The sequence below is a fragment of the Jaculus jaculus genome, chromosome 12 (assembly GCF_020740685.1).
Source record: "Jaculus jaculus isolate mJacJac1 chromosome 12, mJacJac1.mat.Y.cur, whole genome shotgun sequence".
In the NCBI taxonomy this organism is placed as follows: Eukaryota; Metazoa; Chordata; class Mammalia; order Rodentia; family Dipodidae; genus Jaculus; species Jaculus jaculus.
Genome location: NC_059113.1, coordinates 67,413,745 through 67,430,911, shown reverse-complemented (window position 1 = coordinate 67,430,911; position 17,167 = coordinate 67,413,745). Strand labels below are relative to the sequence as shown.

Genomic DNA, 17,167 nt, shown 5'->3' with positions numbered 1-17,167 from the left:
TTTTTTTTTTAACCAAAAAAGTTGAGTTTCGCCAGGTGTGGTGACACATGCCTTTAATTCCAGCACTCGGGAGGCAGAAGTAGGAGGATTGCTGTGAGTTTGGAGCCAGCCTGAGCTGGGCTAGAATGAGACCCTACCTTGAAAAAAAAAAAGGTGAGTTTCTATCAAGAAAAACAACCTGGATCCAAACTAAGAATGACAACATTGTTGAGATTATTAACTAAACTTTATTAATCACAATTTGAAATGAACTTATTTTCAAGACTTTTTTTTTTTTTTTCTGAGGTAGGGTCTCATTCTAGCTCCGGCTGACCTGGAATTCACTATCTAGTCTCAGGGTGGCCTCAAACTCTTGGTGATCCTCCTACCTCTGCCATCCGAGTGCTGGGATTAAGGGTGTGCACCACCATGCCTGGCTTTCAAGATTAATTTCTAATGAAAACATCTTTCTTTATTTCATTTACTTTAAGTTCCCTTCAGATACTTTTCCTGGCAATTTAGTATGGTAATAAGGGTGCTAACTCTGGCACTGAAAACTAGCTGAATTGCAATCTACTCTTAGGGATAACAGTCCCTATGAGGATTTGTTGCACCATACATGTCAGTTACTTAGGACAGTTCTTGGCACATGGTACACGTTTAAAGTTTCTTTGTGTGGGGCTGAGGTAGGAGGATCACTGAGTTTGAGGCCAGTCTGAGCTACATAGTGAATTGTAGGTCAGTTTAATATTTTCAGATAGACACAATTGACATCATTGTTTTTAGTTTTTCTAAGCTTAGTTTTTATTTGCTTTCAATTTTTGCTTTCATAATCAAAAAGTGTTTTATCAGAAGAATAGAAATTAAAGATGGTGGCCTACACCTGTAATCTCTGCACTTGGAGGTGGAGACAGGAGGATCTGAAGCTCAAGGGCATCTCTTGACTACATAGTAAATTCAAGGTCATTCTGGGTTACATGAGTCAGTCTCAAAAAAAAAAAAAATAGGTAAGCTGGGGAGATGACTCAGCCATTAAAAAGGTTAAAGGTGCTTTCTTATGAAGCCTGTCAACCTGTATTTCATTCACTGGCATCCACATAAAGCCAGATAATAAAAGGGACACAAGTGCCTGGCATTTGTTTGCAGTGTCATGTGTGCACACCACTCCCCTAGTAAGTAAAAATAAATTTTTTATGGTAGGTATTGTGGCACATGCCTTTAGTCCCAGCACTCAGGAGACAAAGGTAGGAAGGATTGCTGTGAGTTTGAGGCCAGCCTGAGACTACACAGTGAATTCCAGGTCAGCCTGGCTACAGCAAGATCCTGCCTCATAAACAAAAAACAAAAAAAGAAAAACATTTTTTTTAAAGCTAGAAATAAAGTAGGGGAAACGAAAAAGAATTATGTTTTCTGTGTCTATGATTAAGTGATAATAAACTGTAAATAAACTTTTGTTTTCATCCCTGAAAAAAAATTCAAGATTACTTATACTTATTTTTTTTTTAAATATGGATGTCTTAAATTACTTTCTTTTGTTCTCAGGCACATATCTGGCTCTGACCTCTTTCTCAGTGCAAATTACATCTATAATCATTACTGTGACTGCAAAGACCAACATTATTACCTTTCTGGGGACAAAATCAATGATGTTATTTGCCTTCCAGTGGAAAGAATACCTTGCATTACACCAGTGCTGGCCTGCCAGGACAGGGTGCTCAGAGTTTTGCAGGTTACTATTCTTTGCATTTTTATAACTTTTCATAACTTAGGTAAATAAATAATAAATGTTGTTTACTTGAGATAATGCTGCTATAGTGATTACTATATTAATTGTCTATTTTAACTGAAAATTACATTTTATTGATAAAGTATTTTTACTTGTAGCAAATGCCTTGAGATCTTTCGAAAGGTTTTTTAAACTTTTTGTTGACAGTTTCCATAAGTATAGATAAGAAACCATGATAGTTCCCACACGTCATTTCCATTTTTCCCCTCTCAAATCCACCCTCCACTGAATCCATTCCTCTTTCCAATTAGTCTCTCTTCTATTGTGGTGTCATCATTGTTTCCTCTTATTATGAAGGTCATGTGTAGGTATTGTCAGACACTGAGGTCATAAATATCAAGGCCATTTTGTGCCTGGAAGGCAGCATTGTAAGAAGTACTACCCTTCCTTTAGCTTTTATATTCTTTCCACCCTTTCTTCTGCAATGGACCCTGAGTCTTAGAGGGTGTGATAGAAATGTCTCAGTGCTGAACACTCCACTGTCATTTCTTAGCACTGTGGTGACCTTTGAGTCACTCCAGTGGTCACTGCCATCTGAGAAGAAAAGCTTCTCTAGCCAAAAGTGAGAGTAGTATTAATATGTGGGCATAAATGTTTAGAGGGTAGTTTGGTATGCATACTGTATGCATTTAGTCAGACAGCAGTTGTAGTTTCCCCACTAGGGTTTCTAACTTACCCAGCCGTAGGTTTTTCACTAGGTTTTCAGTCCCAAGCATGAATTCCTTCCCATGGAGTGAGCCTGCAGAAAATCAGAAAGCAGTTGGTTTCCTTTGTAACAGACTATGGTACTAGTTGGCACATTTTGGCCTAGCTGGCCAGCCATAAGACTTGTAGGGTCCACTGCAGGTTAAAGCTGTTGATGACTTTTCTCATAGCTCTTTCTAGCATACTGGTAAGTAGTCAGCATGGACAAGAGTTCTAGCTAAGCTCTGCCTTGATTCTCAGTGACCTGCAACCCAAGCATGTTGAGTCTTCAGCAGTAAGGTCTCTCATCTAGTTCTTATGGACAACCCACAGCCTTGACAAACCTGTAAGGTTTTGGGAGCATCAGGAGCCTCCCTTGCCAATAACTAATTCACTGGAAGGTATCCCACCCCATCATTGAAATTTTTCGTTTTTCTTTTATTTTTTTAAATCACATTTGTTTATTTATTTATTTTTTACTGACAGCTTCTATAATTTCCCATGGTTTTTCCCTCCCTCCCCCACTTTCCCCTTTGAAACCCCATTCTTCATTATACCCCCCCAATCAGACTTTTTTTTTTTTTTTTTTGGTTTTTCGAGGTAGGGTCTCACTATGGTCCAGGCTGACCTGGAATTAACTCTGTAGTCTCAGGGTGGCCTTGAACTCACGGCGATCCTCCTACCTCTGCCTCCTGAGTGCTGGGATTAAAGGCGTGCGCCACCACGCCTGGCACCAGACTCTCTTTTATTTTGATGTCATGATCTTTTCCTCCTGTTATGATGGTCTTGTGTAGATTGTGTCAGGCCCTGTGAGGTCATGGATATCCAGGCCATTTTGTTTATGGAGGAGCACATTGTAAGGAGTTTTACCTTTCCTTTGGCTCTTACATTCTTCTTGCCACCTCTTCCGCAGTGGACCCTGAGCCTTGGAAGGTGTCATAGAGATATTTCAGTGCTGAGCACTCCTCTGTCACATCTCAGCACCATGGTGCCTTTTGAGTCATCCCAAGGTCATTACCATCTGAAAAGAGAAGGTTCTCTAACAAAAAGTGAGAGTAGCATTAACATAAGAGTGTGAACATTAAGAGAAGTACTTACTGGGCAGTTTGGTGAGCATACTATATACATTTAGCCAGACAGCAGCAGACATTACACCCCTAGGGCTCATGACTACCCCTGTTGTAGGTTTTCAGAATCAGGGATGTATTCCCTCCCATGGAGCAGATCTGTAGTCCAATTAGAGAGTGGTTAGTTTCCCCATAACAGACATGCCACTATTGGAACCGTTGGCTCATTTGGCCTGGCTGGTCAAATATAAGGCTTGCAGTGTCCACTGTTGAGTACCTTCACTGATGATTTCTCTTTCTCCCATTGAACTGCATGCAGAATGGCTTCTTCCAGCTTTCTGTCAGCTGGTCTATATGAAGGAGGTTTTCAGCTTAGCTCCAGCAGGATTTCTCAGTGACCATGCAGCCCAAGTATGTAGTCTTTACCAATAGGGTCTTACCATCTATTCCTGGTAGGAAACTGGGGGCTTCAGCAATGGCCTGTAATGTTTTGTGGGTATGAGGGACCTCTCTGGCCAACAACTCACTGGAAGGCATCACATCTCTGGCACAGACAATTTTCTAGTAACAGTCTATGTTTTCTGATTGTTCCCTTGTTCAAAAACGTAGGTATCCGTATGACTTATTTATATCCTCTTAGATTTTTTTGTTTGTTTTTTGGGTTTTTGTTTTGTTTTGGTTTGGTTTGGTTTTTCAAGGTAGGGTTTCACTCTAGCCCAGGATGGCCTGGAATTCACTATGGAGTCTCAGGGTGGCCTCGAACTCACCGCAGTCCTCTTACCTCTATCTCCCAAGTGCTAGGATTAAAGGTGTGCACCACCACACCCAGCTACCTTAGATTTTGATTAGCCTTCCCTCTATCTTTCCTTTACTGAATCTTTTCCCTGACCTCATTTAGGCATTTTCAACCCCATTAATCTGTTCTTCTACTTACATATATATAATACCATACTATTAAGTCCTCCCTCCCTTCCTTTCTATTCCCTTTATATCCCCTTTCTAGCTTACTGGCCTCTGCTACTGAATTTTATTCCTACTCACAAAGAAGTCCAATCATTTGTAGCTAGGGTCCACATATGACAGAGAACGTGTGATGTTTGGCTTTCCAGATCCATCCATTTTCTTACAAGTTTCATAACCTCATTTTTCTTTATTGCTGAGTAGAACTCCATTGTGTAAATGTGCCACATCTTCATTATTTGCTTATCAGTTGATGGACATCTATGCTGATTCCATTTCCTAGCTATTGTGTGAAATTTTTCTAATAACAATATATGGCTTCTCTCTGCACCATTCATTATCCATGCTCATGGGATCAAAAATTTTTAGAGATATATATATAAAGGAGAAAGGATGTCTTCTGCCTCTAGTGAAATGAGAGTATTTTACTACAGAAGACTATTGCCAGCATTTCCTCCTGTTTTGTTTTTTTTTTCCTCTTCTCACTCTTCTCTTCCCCAACAATTCAAATTAAACTTTTTTTGTTTGCTTGTTTTTGTTTTTTATAAGGTAGGGTCTCACTCTAGTCCAGGCTGACCTGGAATTCACCATGTAGCCTCAGGGTGGCCTCTAACTCAAGGGATTCTCTTATCTCTGGCTCCCCCCCCACCACCCCAGTGCTGGGATTAATGACATGCACCACCATGCCTGGTTTAACAATTCAAACTAAGGGAAGAAATTAGATAGGCTAAAGTGGTTAGTGTTTAGTATTTATGACATAAAGTACCTCAGTAAATATTTGTTGGTTAAATAAATGAGCAATAGAGGGTAAAACCATCTTGTTATCCTTATATTTCAAGTTAAAAAAAACACATGGCTGGCAAGAACAGCTAGTTCAGATCACTATTATTAATGACCATAGTTACCACAATGTCTTCTTGAGAATGGCTTTTAGTAAAACTGTCTCTCTCACGCACACTCTAGGACCCTTGAAGGTTAAATAGCAAGTAACTGGTAGATTAATGGGATTGGGAAGTTAGACTGATAATATGTGGTTCAGTTGATGAGGTTGAGCTATGAATTCCCTGCTTCCACAGGTAATCTCACCCTGGAATTCCATAGCCAGATAGCCATTCTTGATGTTAGCTCCTCTACTGCAGGAAAAACCCACTAATTTGGTGGCTCCTTCCTTCTCATTACCCTACAGTTTATTTTAGAGTTATGATTGATTAATTTTTCTCTTAGCCTGTATTTTCTAGTATTGAATGTTCTAGGAAATAAACTTTACCAGTGGTAGGCTAGGCAACTAGACATTGAGCCACTTGAATGCTATGATTCTCTGTTTTATAAGAAAAGATCCATAATCTTTTTAAAAAAAAATTTATAAAAGAAAGTGAGAGTGTGTGAGAGAGAGAGAATTGGTGCACCAGAGACATAGCCACTGCAGATGTACTCCAGACACATGTGTCACCTTGTGCACATGTGCAGCCTTGCATTGTTGTGTCTCACCTGGTACATCTGGCTTACATGGGTTCTGGGGAGTCAAACCTGGGTCCTTGGGCTTTGAAGGCAAGTATCTTAACTACTAAACCATCTCTCCAGCCCTGTAATCTTTATTAATTTTTTAAAATTTTATTTGCACAGGGAGAATGAGAGAGAATGGGTGTACCAGGGCATCTTTGTCCCTGCAAAAGAACTTCAGATGCATACACAACTTTGTATACCTGGCTCTAGATGGGTACTGGAGAATTGAACCCAGGCCATGTGGCTTTGCAGACAAGTGCCTTTAACCTCTGATTCATCTCCCCCCAAGATCCATTATCTTACGGTTAAAAAGTATCACAAAGGGGCTGGAGATGGATGAGTGGTTAAGGCACTTGCCTGCAAAGCCAAAGGACTCAGGTTCAATTCCCCAGTATCCATGTAAAGCCAGATGCACAAGGAGGCGCTTTGCATCTAGAGTTCATTTGCAGTGGCTTGAGGCCCTGGTGTGCCCATTCTCTCTAGCCCCCTTGCCTCTCTCAAATAACTAAAGTAAAATTTTTTTTAAATGTATTAGGGCTGGAGGGATGGCCTAGTGGTTAGGGTGTTTGCCTGCAAAGCCAAAGGACCCAGGCTTGATTCCCCAGGACCCACATTACCAGATGCATAAGGGGGTGCACACATCTGGATTTCTTTTGCAGTGGCTGGAGGCCCTGGTGCACCCATTCTCTCTCTCACTCTCTCTCAAATAAACAAATAAATAAAAATTTTATAAAGTATCACAAGGGATTTGTGGAGAGTAAGGAGCTGATGAACTCTCCTTCCATTGTCACTGGTCCTTTATTCCCATCTGCCTTTAAGGGCAGTCCATTTCCATGGGCATGCCTCTTGGACAATTTAGTTGTTTTTTTTTTTTAATATGATACCTGTAAAATGACCAATAAGAGGTAAAAATATGTTAAATTTTTTTAAACAAAATTGATGTGATATACTTTCTAGTGATTTTCTAAAATATATTTATTTGTGAGGAGAGGTGGGGTGGGAGGAGTGGGATTGCCAGGGTCTCTTGCCACTGCAAACAACCTCTAGATGCATTTGCCCCTTTGTGCATCTGGCTATGTGAGATACTGGGGTATTGAATCCAGGCTGGAAGGTTTTGTAAACAGTACCTTTAACCGCTGAGCTATATCTTCAACCCTGCTATGACTATTTTAAGTTGTGCTATAAGTAGCAAAATGGATAAAAAATAACAAGTAAAAGATCTTGACTTTTTAAAAAAAAATTTAAATTTATTTGAGAGAGAGAGTGGGGGTAGGGGAAAGATGAGTACACCAGGGCTTCTTGCCCCTGTGTACTCCAGACACATTTGCCACTTTGTGCATCTGGTTTTCTCTGGGCACTGAGGAATTGAACCCTGGCAGACAGTCTTTGCAAGCAACTTTCTGTGACCATTGAGCCATCCCCCCAACCTTTGTTTTCCTGTGTAAATAGGTGATTCTGCTTCTAACTGGAGTGTGTTTGGGGATTGCCAAAAAGAAAAGCTAGAATTTTCATTAGGAAGTAACTTCGAATTTACTCAAATTTTTGAATGTATTCTAAATGAAACCCTCTAGTTAGCACTAGAGAACAGAACAACTTGTTCCTGGGGCATTTTGAAAGGAATTTACCAATGCCAAGTTTTTAAGCAAACAACATCTTAAATTTTAATAAAATTTTAATTTTAATAAAAATTAGAACTCAGGCTGGAAAGATGGCTCAGTGGTTAAAGGTGCTTGCTTGCAAAACCTGTTGGCCTAGGTTCAATTCCCCAGTACCCATGTGAAGCCAAATACACAAAATGGCACATGTGTTTGGAGTTCATTTGTAGTGGTAAGAAGCCCTGGTGTGCCCATCCATTTTCTCTTTCTCTCTCTCTCAAATAAACATATAAAGAAATTAAAACTCCTTGACATTTGTATATAGTTTAGTTTTTCATGGTAGGGTCTCACTGTAGCCTAGGCTGACCTGGAATTCACTATGTAGTCTTAGGATGGCCTTGAATTTATGGTGATCCTCCTACCTCTGCCTCCTGAGTGCTGAGATTAAAGGTGTGTGCCACTAAACCCGGCGACATTTACATTTTTATATTCTTACATATTTGTTTTTAAATGTGTTAATATGTTCAAAATTATTAACAAGTACAAGTTGATATTTCTGACCTATTGTTTCAGCAGTATTATTCTAAATGCTAAGAGTGCTATATTTTAATATTGATGTTATCTGTGAATGTCATCTTAAATTTTTTGTTTTGTTTCAGCTCTTAAATTCTTATTCTCCTTTAGGGATCTGATGTGATGTATGAAATTGAAGTCCCTGGTCCACCTACTATCTTGGCCCTACACAATGGAGATGGTGGTAATCAGACTTCAGTTTTCACTGTCAACTGTGTATCTACAAAAAATATTAAGTGATAAAAAGGAGCTTGTCAACAGAACATACTCAAATTGAGATGCTTGCATGCTCACAGTTATGAGCTACTGAACTTCTTCATCTTGAGACTTAAGTGGTGGGGAGACATAGGCTTTCCTCTGATGGCTGTACAAATTTGTGACTATGTAACAATTTCCCAAAATTGAATTTTTTATATTTGTGTAACAGCAAGTGAGATTTTTACATGAAAATATTTTAAACAGATACTGTTCATATGTTCACTTTAATTTTAACTAGGTGACTCGGGAGAAGACCTTTTGTTTGGAACATCAGATGGGAAGCTTGGGCTTATTCAGATTACAACATCTAAACCAGTACATAAATGGGAAATTCGAAATGACAGAAAAAGGGGAGGTATGCTTGATGCAGCTAACATTCTAAAATTTCAGTATTTAGTAACATAGATTATGTAATACATTTTTAAAAGATAGTCCTTTTTCTCAATATTTTTATCATATAAATATATGAGAGAAACAGAATGAGACACAGAGAAAGTAAGTATGGTTGTGCCAGGGCCTCCTACTACTGCAAACGACCTGCAATCACACATGATACTTTGTGCATCTGATTTTATGTGAATAGTGGGGAATCAAACTGAGGCTATCAGGCTTTGAAAGCAAGTGCCTTTAACCACTGAGCCATTTATCCAGCCCCTCGTTTTTCACTTATGTTGTATATCAGACTTAACAATTCATAGAACCACTTCTGATTTATCAACTACTTATTTATAAGGTGTATTATACTGTAGACATTACTTGAAGAAATGTTACTACTAATTTGGGATAGAATTTTATAGTTGAACATTCCATTGTTTAGAATTTATACCCTACTTAGTAGGTAGTGAGATAGCTATTTATATATATAGAATATTTATTCATATAGTCATTTATTTCCTGAACAAGTTTTTTTTTTTTTTTTTTAAGGTAGAGTCTTTCTCTCTATTTTAAGCTGACCTGGGATTCACTGGGTAGCTGAGGCCTGGCAAGAAAAAAGAGATATGAAAATTTAGGGAAAAACAGTGTTCCAGGAGTAGAAAAGAATGCAGGATTTGAGGATTTGAGTAACTTGATACATTGAGGAATGGTAGGAGGACCAATGTGATTGAGTGAGGTGAAGTCAGAGAAGTGTGGTAGAGCCAAGCTGTGTAGGTCCTTAGAAGAGCTTTAATTTTAACTAAAGTGCAATGGGAAGTCTTTGGAGAATTGTATCAGGGGACATGCTCTAATTCACTAAAAAGAGCAAAATATGTTGTTTGGTAAATGGATTTTGGATCAAGGAAGTCAAAATTGGAAACATGGAGCCCACTTAGAATCTGTAGTCATAGTTAATAAGATTTGTCATAGTCCAAACTATCCTATTCCAGCCTAGTTCTAGCTGGAAAGCAATTCAGTATATATTGTGGAGGCAGGACAGATACATTTTACTAGTAAATTTGATATGGGTAGTGAGAAGAAAGGAATCAAAGATGAAATCTAGACTTTTTCACCTGTGCAAGTTGTTGGTATAAACTTACAATAGAGGATAATGCAATGGAGTGGTATTGATGGAGTATGGTATAAAGATAATAAGGAATTTTGTTTGGGTTATGAGAAGTTTGAGGTTCTGATGTATACAGGAAGACACCAAATTGAACATACGAGTCTGGAGCTCTATGTTCAACCAAAGCTGAAGAGTTTTAAATGTGGGGTCATTGTCACGTAGAAGGCAAAACCAAGTGGTGGATAGAGATGAATGTGGATGGAAAAGAGAAAAGCATCTGCTTGCATACAAAGTTGCTCTTTTTTCCTCCTGATTCTAAGCTACTGTGTAACGTTTTCTTTTGTATATAATATGTACTTAACTGCAGCTATCAGTTTTCTCACTTATTACTTCTCCCCACCCGGCCCAGGTATCCTGTGCATGGACAGCTTTGATATTGTGGGTGATGGGGTTAAAGATTTCCTTGTTGGAAGAGATGATGGAATGGTGGAGGTATATAGTTTTGATAATGCAAATGAGCCTGTCATACGATTTGATCAGGTAAGTTAATTTAGAAAAACTTTGTTTGGGCTCAGGATGGCAGCTCCGTGGTGGTTCATTTGCCAAGCATGTATAAGGCACTAGGTTCCATCCCCAGCACAACAAACAAAGAAAACAAAAACCAAAAAAACAAAACACAAGACCTAATGTTTGTCAAGTTATTATAGAGATGGCTGATGGTTTGAATTTTAGTAAATGAAAATATAGTAAAAGTCTTTGTGCTTTTTAAATATTGCAATTGTATCCAGACCTGGTGGTGAGGCCTCCAGGTTCCACTCAAGTGGCTGAGGCAAAGGGATCACAAATCCAAGGTTTGCTTATGATACAGTTCTAGGGCAGCCTGGGTAATTTAGTAGAACCCTATATCAAAACTAAAAGCAAAAGAGGACTGAGGACTGGGGTATAGAGTGCTTTTCTATAGTATGGCATTAAGCCCTAGGTTCACCCTCTCCCTCCCCCAGTATCAACAGTTAGTTAGCCAGGTAGATAGATAGATAGATTAAATATTGCTCTTCTGGTGTTCTCAAAATCCTATCTAGGCTGCCCATAAGGTGGATAATAAATTACTTTTGCAGTATAGCTCTTAAATTTTAAAAATATTAAATATTTTGCCTTAGGTTTTTTTGTTTTGTTTTGTTTTCTGAGGTAGGGTCTTACTGTAGCTCAGATTAATGTGGAATTCATTGTGTAGTCTCAGGGTAGCCTTGAACTCAAAGCGATCCTCCTACTTCTGTCTCCCAAGTACTGAGATTAAAGGCTTAAAGGCGTGTGCCACCATGCCCAGCTTGCCTTAGTTTTTATAATGCATAACAGTACCTTATAGAAGTAGCATTTACACATTTGGGTATTATAAGTGAGATCATTATTTTAAGGTAGTGAGAGTGTATGCATAAACTTGATATTGTTAGGACACTATAAGAAATACCTCTAAGCAAGAGACATAAATAACAGTTTCAGACAGTAAAGGACCAGCTATGAAAGAAAACATACTAGGTAATAATTTTACTTTAGAAACACAATGAAGCCTCTAAACCAAGGTAAAGCATCACAATAAACATGCATTCTGGCATAAATTGAGTCTTTTATTTTTTTTTTAATATTTTTATTTATTTTGAGAGAGAGAAAGGCAGATAGAGAGTGAATGAACCAGGGCTTCTAGCCAGGGCAAACGAACTCTAGATGCATGTACTACCTTGTGCATCAGGCTTATGTGGGTCCTGGGGACTCGAAACTGGGTCCTTAGGCTTTGCAGGCAAGCACCTTAACCACTAAGCCATTTCTTTAGCCCTGTGTTTTTATGTTATTAAGTTATTTTTCTGATATATGGAAGACTACATATGAGGGGCCTGGAATAATGGCTTAGCTTTAAAGACATTTGGGAAGCCTGCCAGCCTGGGTTCAATTCTCCAGCCACTCACATAAGGCCAGACTGGCATTCATTTGCAGCAGAAAGAGCCTCTGGCACACCCATTCACACACACACACAAAACTTACAGAAAATTGTACATATGGAGACTTTGGTTAAGATGGCAGCATAGAAGCCGGGCGTGGTGGCGCACGCCTTTAATCCCAGCACTCGGGAGGCAGAGGTAGGAGGATCGCCGTGAGTTCGAGGCCACCCTGAGACTACATAGTGAATTCCAGGTCAGCCTGAGCCAGAGTGAGACCCTGCCTCGAAAAAACCAAAAAAAAAAAAAAAAAAAAAAAGATGGCAGCATAGGAACCACACCAAAGCAGCCTAGGTGAGAAAAAGCCAAAAAAAAAAAAAAGAAAGGAAGAAGAGAAAAAGAAGGAAGGAAAGAAAGAAAAGGAAAAAATCAGCAAAAAGAAAAAGAAAATTGTACATGTGAATGAGCTATGTGATGTTTGATACATGTATACAGTATACAATGTTCAAATGAGGTTAAACATATTTCACTCATTTTTTTGTTTTTTGAGGCAGGATCTCAATCTGTAGCCCAGGCTAGCCTCAAATTCATAACAATCCTCCTACCTGAACCTCCCAGTACTGGGACTAAAAGTGTGTGACTTTTTATTTTTTTTTTTCATTTTTATTTGTGAGGAGAGAGAGAGAGAAAGGATGGGTATATCAGTAACTCTTGCTGCTGCAGATGAACTCCAGCTGCATGTGCAACTTTGTGCATCTGGCTTTACATGGGTACTGGGGTATAGAATTTGAGCCACCAGACTATGCAAGCAAGCGCCTTTAACTGCTGAGCCATATCACCAGCCTTCATTTATCATTTATTTATTTGAGAGAGAGAAAGAGACAGAGAGAGAGAATGGGCATGCCAGGGCCTCCAGTCACTGCAAATGAACTCCAGATGTATGTGCCCCTTTGTGCATCTGGCTTACATGGTTCTGGAGAGTAGAACTGGAATCCTTTGGCTTTGCAGGGAAATGCCTTAACCACTAAGCCATCTCCAGCCCTCATTTATCATTCTTTATAGTAAAAACATTCCAACTACTTTCATCTAGCCTTTTGAGCTACGTGGTACATAACTGCTACCTATAGTCTACTATTCAATTGCAAGAGCTTTTTTCTCTTGTTATAATTAAAATCCCAGAACTTCTTACTTTAACCTTAACTTAATACTCATGGACCAGCCTTTCTCCATTCTCTATTCTTTCCTACTCTTCCCAGCTGTAGTAACTACCATTCTACTCTTTTATGAGATCAACACTGTACATTCCATGTACAAGTGAGAGCATTGGTACTTGTCTTTCTGTGCCTGATTTATTTCATTTAACAAAGTGGTTTCTAGTTTCATGTATAAAAGACAGGAGCTCATTCTTGTTATGACTGAATAGTGTATTGCTATTCCCTTGTATACTTAGAGTCTTCTTCATAAAGTGGTATGTTAGTCTATTTTGGGTTACTATCATAAGAGCACTGAGAATAGGATACCTATAAAGAAATGTTTGGCTTATGGTTCTGAAGGTGGAAGAACTATGGGCTTAATTTGGTGATGGTTTTCTTGCTTACAGAGTCCTCTCATTACAGAGTGTCACATGGCCAGATATATGTCATGCGTGTGTTTGTACTTTCTTATGAAGACCCCAGGATCTAATCATGGGGCTCTACCTTAATGACTTTATTATTTTTCAAAGTTCCTTTCCTCTAAACAGTGTAGTTTGAGTAAGTTTCCACCCCCTTTATATCACTAACATACAGCCTTGGAGATAAGCTACTCCTGTGAGTAAGTATGTATTGGGGTTGGACACTTAAGTTGGCACTGGCTGTGTTCGGTTCCAGAGTTTCTCCATGCTAGCTCAGAGAGTATACTGTGAGGCTGTTTTAAGAAGAAAGTTGGGCTGGGAAGATGGCTAAGTGGTTAAAGGTATTTGCTTGCAAAGTCTGCTGTCTGGGTTCAAGTTCCCAGCCACTCCACATAAGCCAAATGCAGAAAGTGGAGAAAACATCTGGCATTCATCTTCAGTGGCAAGAGGCCCTGGCAGGCCTATATATCCATGTGCACACCACACACACATATTCACATGGAAATAAATAAACTTTTGAAAAAAATAATAAAACTCCACAAAATATGCTAAAGAGACAATATTGAAGTTAAACTGTTATACATTTGAGTTTATTTGATATAGATTTAATCCAAATTTATTCATCTTAGTATAAAAGCTATCTTGCTGATGATTCAAGTACTAGTTCAGACAAAGTATATAATTATACTTTGTTGATGATCTGCTTTTTCTTACTAGCCCTTGAGAATCTTTCCTCAAGTCTTTTCTTCAACTTCTACCCTAAACCTCAGTAATAACATAGCATTTTTATGCTTACCCACATCTGGCCCAAGACATCCTATATCCACAGATATGTCTTCTGTTTTCTAATAACATAGGAACTGCTTTTCTGGCTTAAATCTGAGAAAATGAAAATCAGTAGAACTCATGTTGAAGTCAATCTCATTCTATCAATATTAGTTTGTAGTACATTCATTAATAATTCAGTAACAAATAAAGTATCATTCATCTCACAATACACATATCCTACAGAATTTTACTTAAAAAAACTTTTTATTGACAGCTTCCATAAAGAATTTTACTTTTATATTTGTCTTGATAAGAGAAATAATACTAATAATTGTAATAATAGAATGTTCTTTTAATTATAATGACAGAATTTGACAACCTCCATACATATATACATTATACCATGATAATAAGCCTCTCCCACCACCCTCCTTTATCCTCTCCTTTCTTCCCCCTCCATTGAATCTTTTTTAAGCTAGTTCCTGTTCTATTTTCTTGTCCTATTGCACAGGTCATGTGTAGGTGGCATCAGCCACTATGAGGTCATGAGTGACATGGCCACTTTGTGTCATGGAAGATAATTTCAGTTTATTTATTTTTGTTTTTGGTTATAGAGAGATATAAACAAATTCCATATGAGTATATTACATTTTGTTAAGATACATATTAAGTACATTACATTAGGATAAAAGCATGTAGGGGAGTGGAATAAACATAAAAATGGCTCAGTGGTTAAGGTGCTTGCTTGCAAAGCCTTATGTCCAGGGTTCAATTCCCAGTACCCACATAAAGCCAGATGCACAAAGTGGCACATGTGTCGGAAATTTATTTGCAATGACAAGAGTCCCTGGCATGCCCATTCCCTCTCATTCTGTCTCTGCTTGCAAATAAATAAATAAATAAATAATCTTTTTTTAAGTTCAAAGAGAAAAAGTAACAGTGTTGTAGTTACCTTCTCATTGCTGGGATAAAGCACCCAACCAAAAATAGCTGATGGGAGGAAAGTTGTTTATTTTGGCTAGCAGACTCAAGGGGCAGTATCATGATGGCAGGGGAAAGATGGTAGAGTAGAGGCTGGATATCACTTCCTGCCACAGCAGATGAACAACAGCAGCAGGAGAGTGAGCTGGGCTCTAGCAAAGGAGAGCTGGCTATAGGACCCCTAAACCTACACCCAACAATTCACTTCCTCCAACAAGGCTCCACCTCCTCAAGTGCCATCAGCTGGGTACCAAGCATTCAACACATATGAGTTTATGGGGGACATAAAATTCAAACCACCACAAAGTATCATATTTCAAGTATTAAAAAGGGATTTATTTCTCCATTAAAAAAAACTATTTGTTTATTTATTAGAAAGAGAGAGAAAATGGGTATGCCAGGGCCTCCAGCAAGAGAGAGAGGGAGGGAGGGAGGGAGGGGGGAGAGAATGAATGGGTGCTCCAGGGCCTCCAGCTATAGCAAATGAACTCCAGATGCATGTGCCACCATGTGCATCTGGCTTATGTGCATTCTGGAGAGTCAAATCTGGGTTCTTAGGCGTTGCAGGCAGGTACCTTAACTGCTTAGCTATCTCTCCAGTTCTATTTCTCCATTTTAAAAATTAGTGGCATATATTTAAATTTGTTCTGATATTTAGATTCATTGGGTATGATTAAAAGTTGTAACAAAAAATTTTATTTTAAAGTAATATTTACAACTTGAAAATGCATTCTTTGTAACTATTTAAAGTTATAGTGAAAATCTAGAAGTTAATGTTAAAATGTATAGGGAGCTGCATAGTTTGTTGATCTGAAAAACTACTTATGATGGCTCACACCAATAGTACCATTAATTGGTAGACAGAGATAGAAGGGTGTCTGGGCTTCCGAGTAAGCTCCCAGTCACTTTGCCTGAAAACAAAACAAAACAACAACAACAAAATCTCTGGGGAAAACTTCAAATTCATATACCAGACTAAACTTGCTGTTTTGTCTTATGCAAGATATTTTTTATTAATAACTTATTTTTGTTTAACATGTGGTTTTACTGCTGAGTTGTACAGTCACTTCAGATCTTTCCAAAATTTAAAAATACTGGAATTTGGTCTGGGGAGGTATCTCAGTGGTTAAAGCACTTACCTGCAAAGCTTAAGGACCTAGATGTGATTCCCCAGTACCCACCCAAACCCTATGTACAAAGTGGTACATACATCTGGAGTTTGTTTGCAGTGGCACTATGTCCTGGTGTGCCCATTCTCTCTCTGTTTCTCTTTGCTTGCAAAAAATATGTGTGTGTGTGTGTGTGTATTTAAAAATACTGGAATTTTCTGGATTTTGTTATTCTAATCTTATTGTCTGCACAGAATAAACATTCAGTAAATATGTGTTCAATGTCTGGAGACAGGAAGTTAAGTTTTATGGTTTATTTTAACAGACCTTTAAAATTTTTAGATACTAATGACATGGTTGGTCTTTATTTTAGATGTTATCTGAAAGTATCACATCAATCCAAGGTGGTTGTGTAGGGAAAGATGGTTATGATGAAATTGTGCTATCTACATATTCAGGTAAATGATAATCAATAGCTGAAGAATAACAACACTCTAAATTTAATAAATTTATTTTGTTGATTAATTTTTAAATATTATTATTAGCCACTCTTCCCCTCATCATTATAAAGTATATTGGTTTAGAAATAAGGATTTAGCTCAGTGGTAGAAAATTTGCCTTGCACATGTGTGGGGCCCTGGGTTGGATCTCAATACTGAAAGCAAGTGTGAGGAGAAGACTTATTGAATAGTACTTTGGATGTTTCTAGTACCTGTGTACATAAAATAACATTCTTTGGTTTAGTACTTACTGAAATTTAAAGGGTATTATGGCCTACATGTACTTTTTATGAAAACTTTTCTTTTGAAGAGGTGGTTTTTATAAATTACTTATTTATTTTTAAAATTTTGTTTTATGTTTATTTATTTGAAAGAGAAAGAGAA

The 17,167-nt window shown here is 38.2% G+C and overlaps 1 protein-coding gene across 2 annotated transcripts in view; it reads left to right on the top strand.

Annotated features, from left to right (window-relative positions):
• Positions 1 to 17,167, top strand: part of Bbs7 (Bardet-Biedl syndrome 7) — a 75,629-nt gene that overhangs the window by 21,970 nt on the left and 36,492 nt on the right. For both annotated transcript variants that reach the window (XM_045131284.1, XM_045131283.1), the window contains exons 5-9: positions 1,522 to 1,708; positions 8,259 to 8,331; positions 8,644 to 8,760; positions 10,295 to 10,425; positions 16,657 to 16,741. In XM_045131284.1, coding sequence (XP_044987219.1) covers positions 1,522 to 1,708; positions 8,259 to 8,331; positions 8,644 to 8,760; positions 10,295 to 10,425; positions 16,657 to 16,741 — 593 coding nt within the window. The remainder of the gene's footprint in view (positions 1 to 1,521; positions 1,709 to 8,258; positions 8,332 to 8,643; positions 8,761 to 10,294; positions 10,426 to 16,656; positions 16,742 to 17,167) is intronic.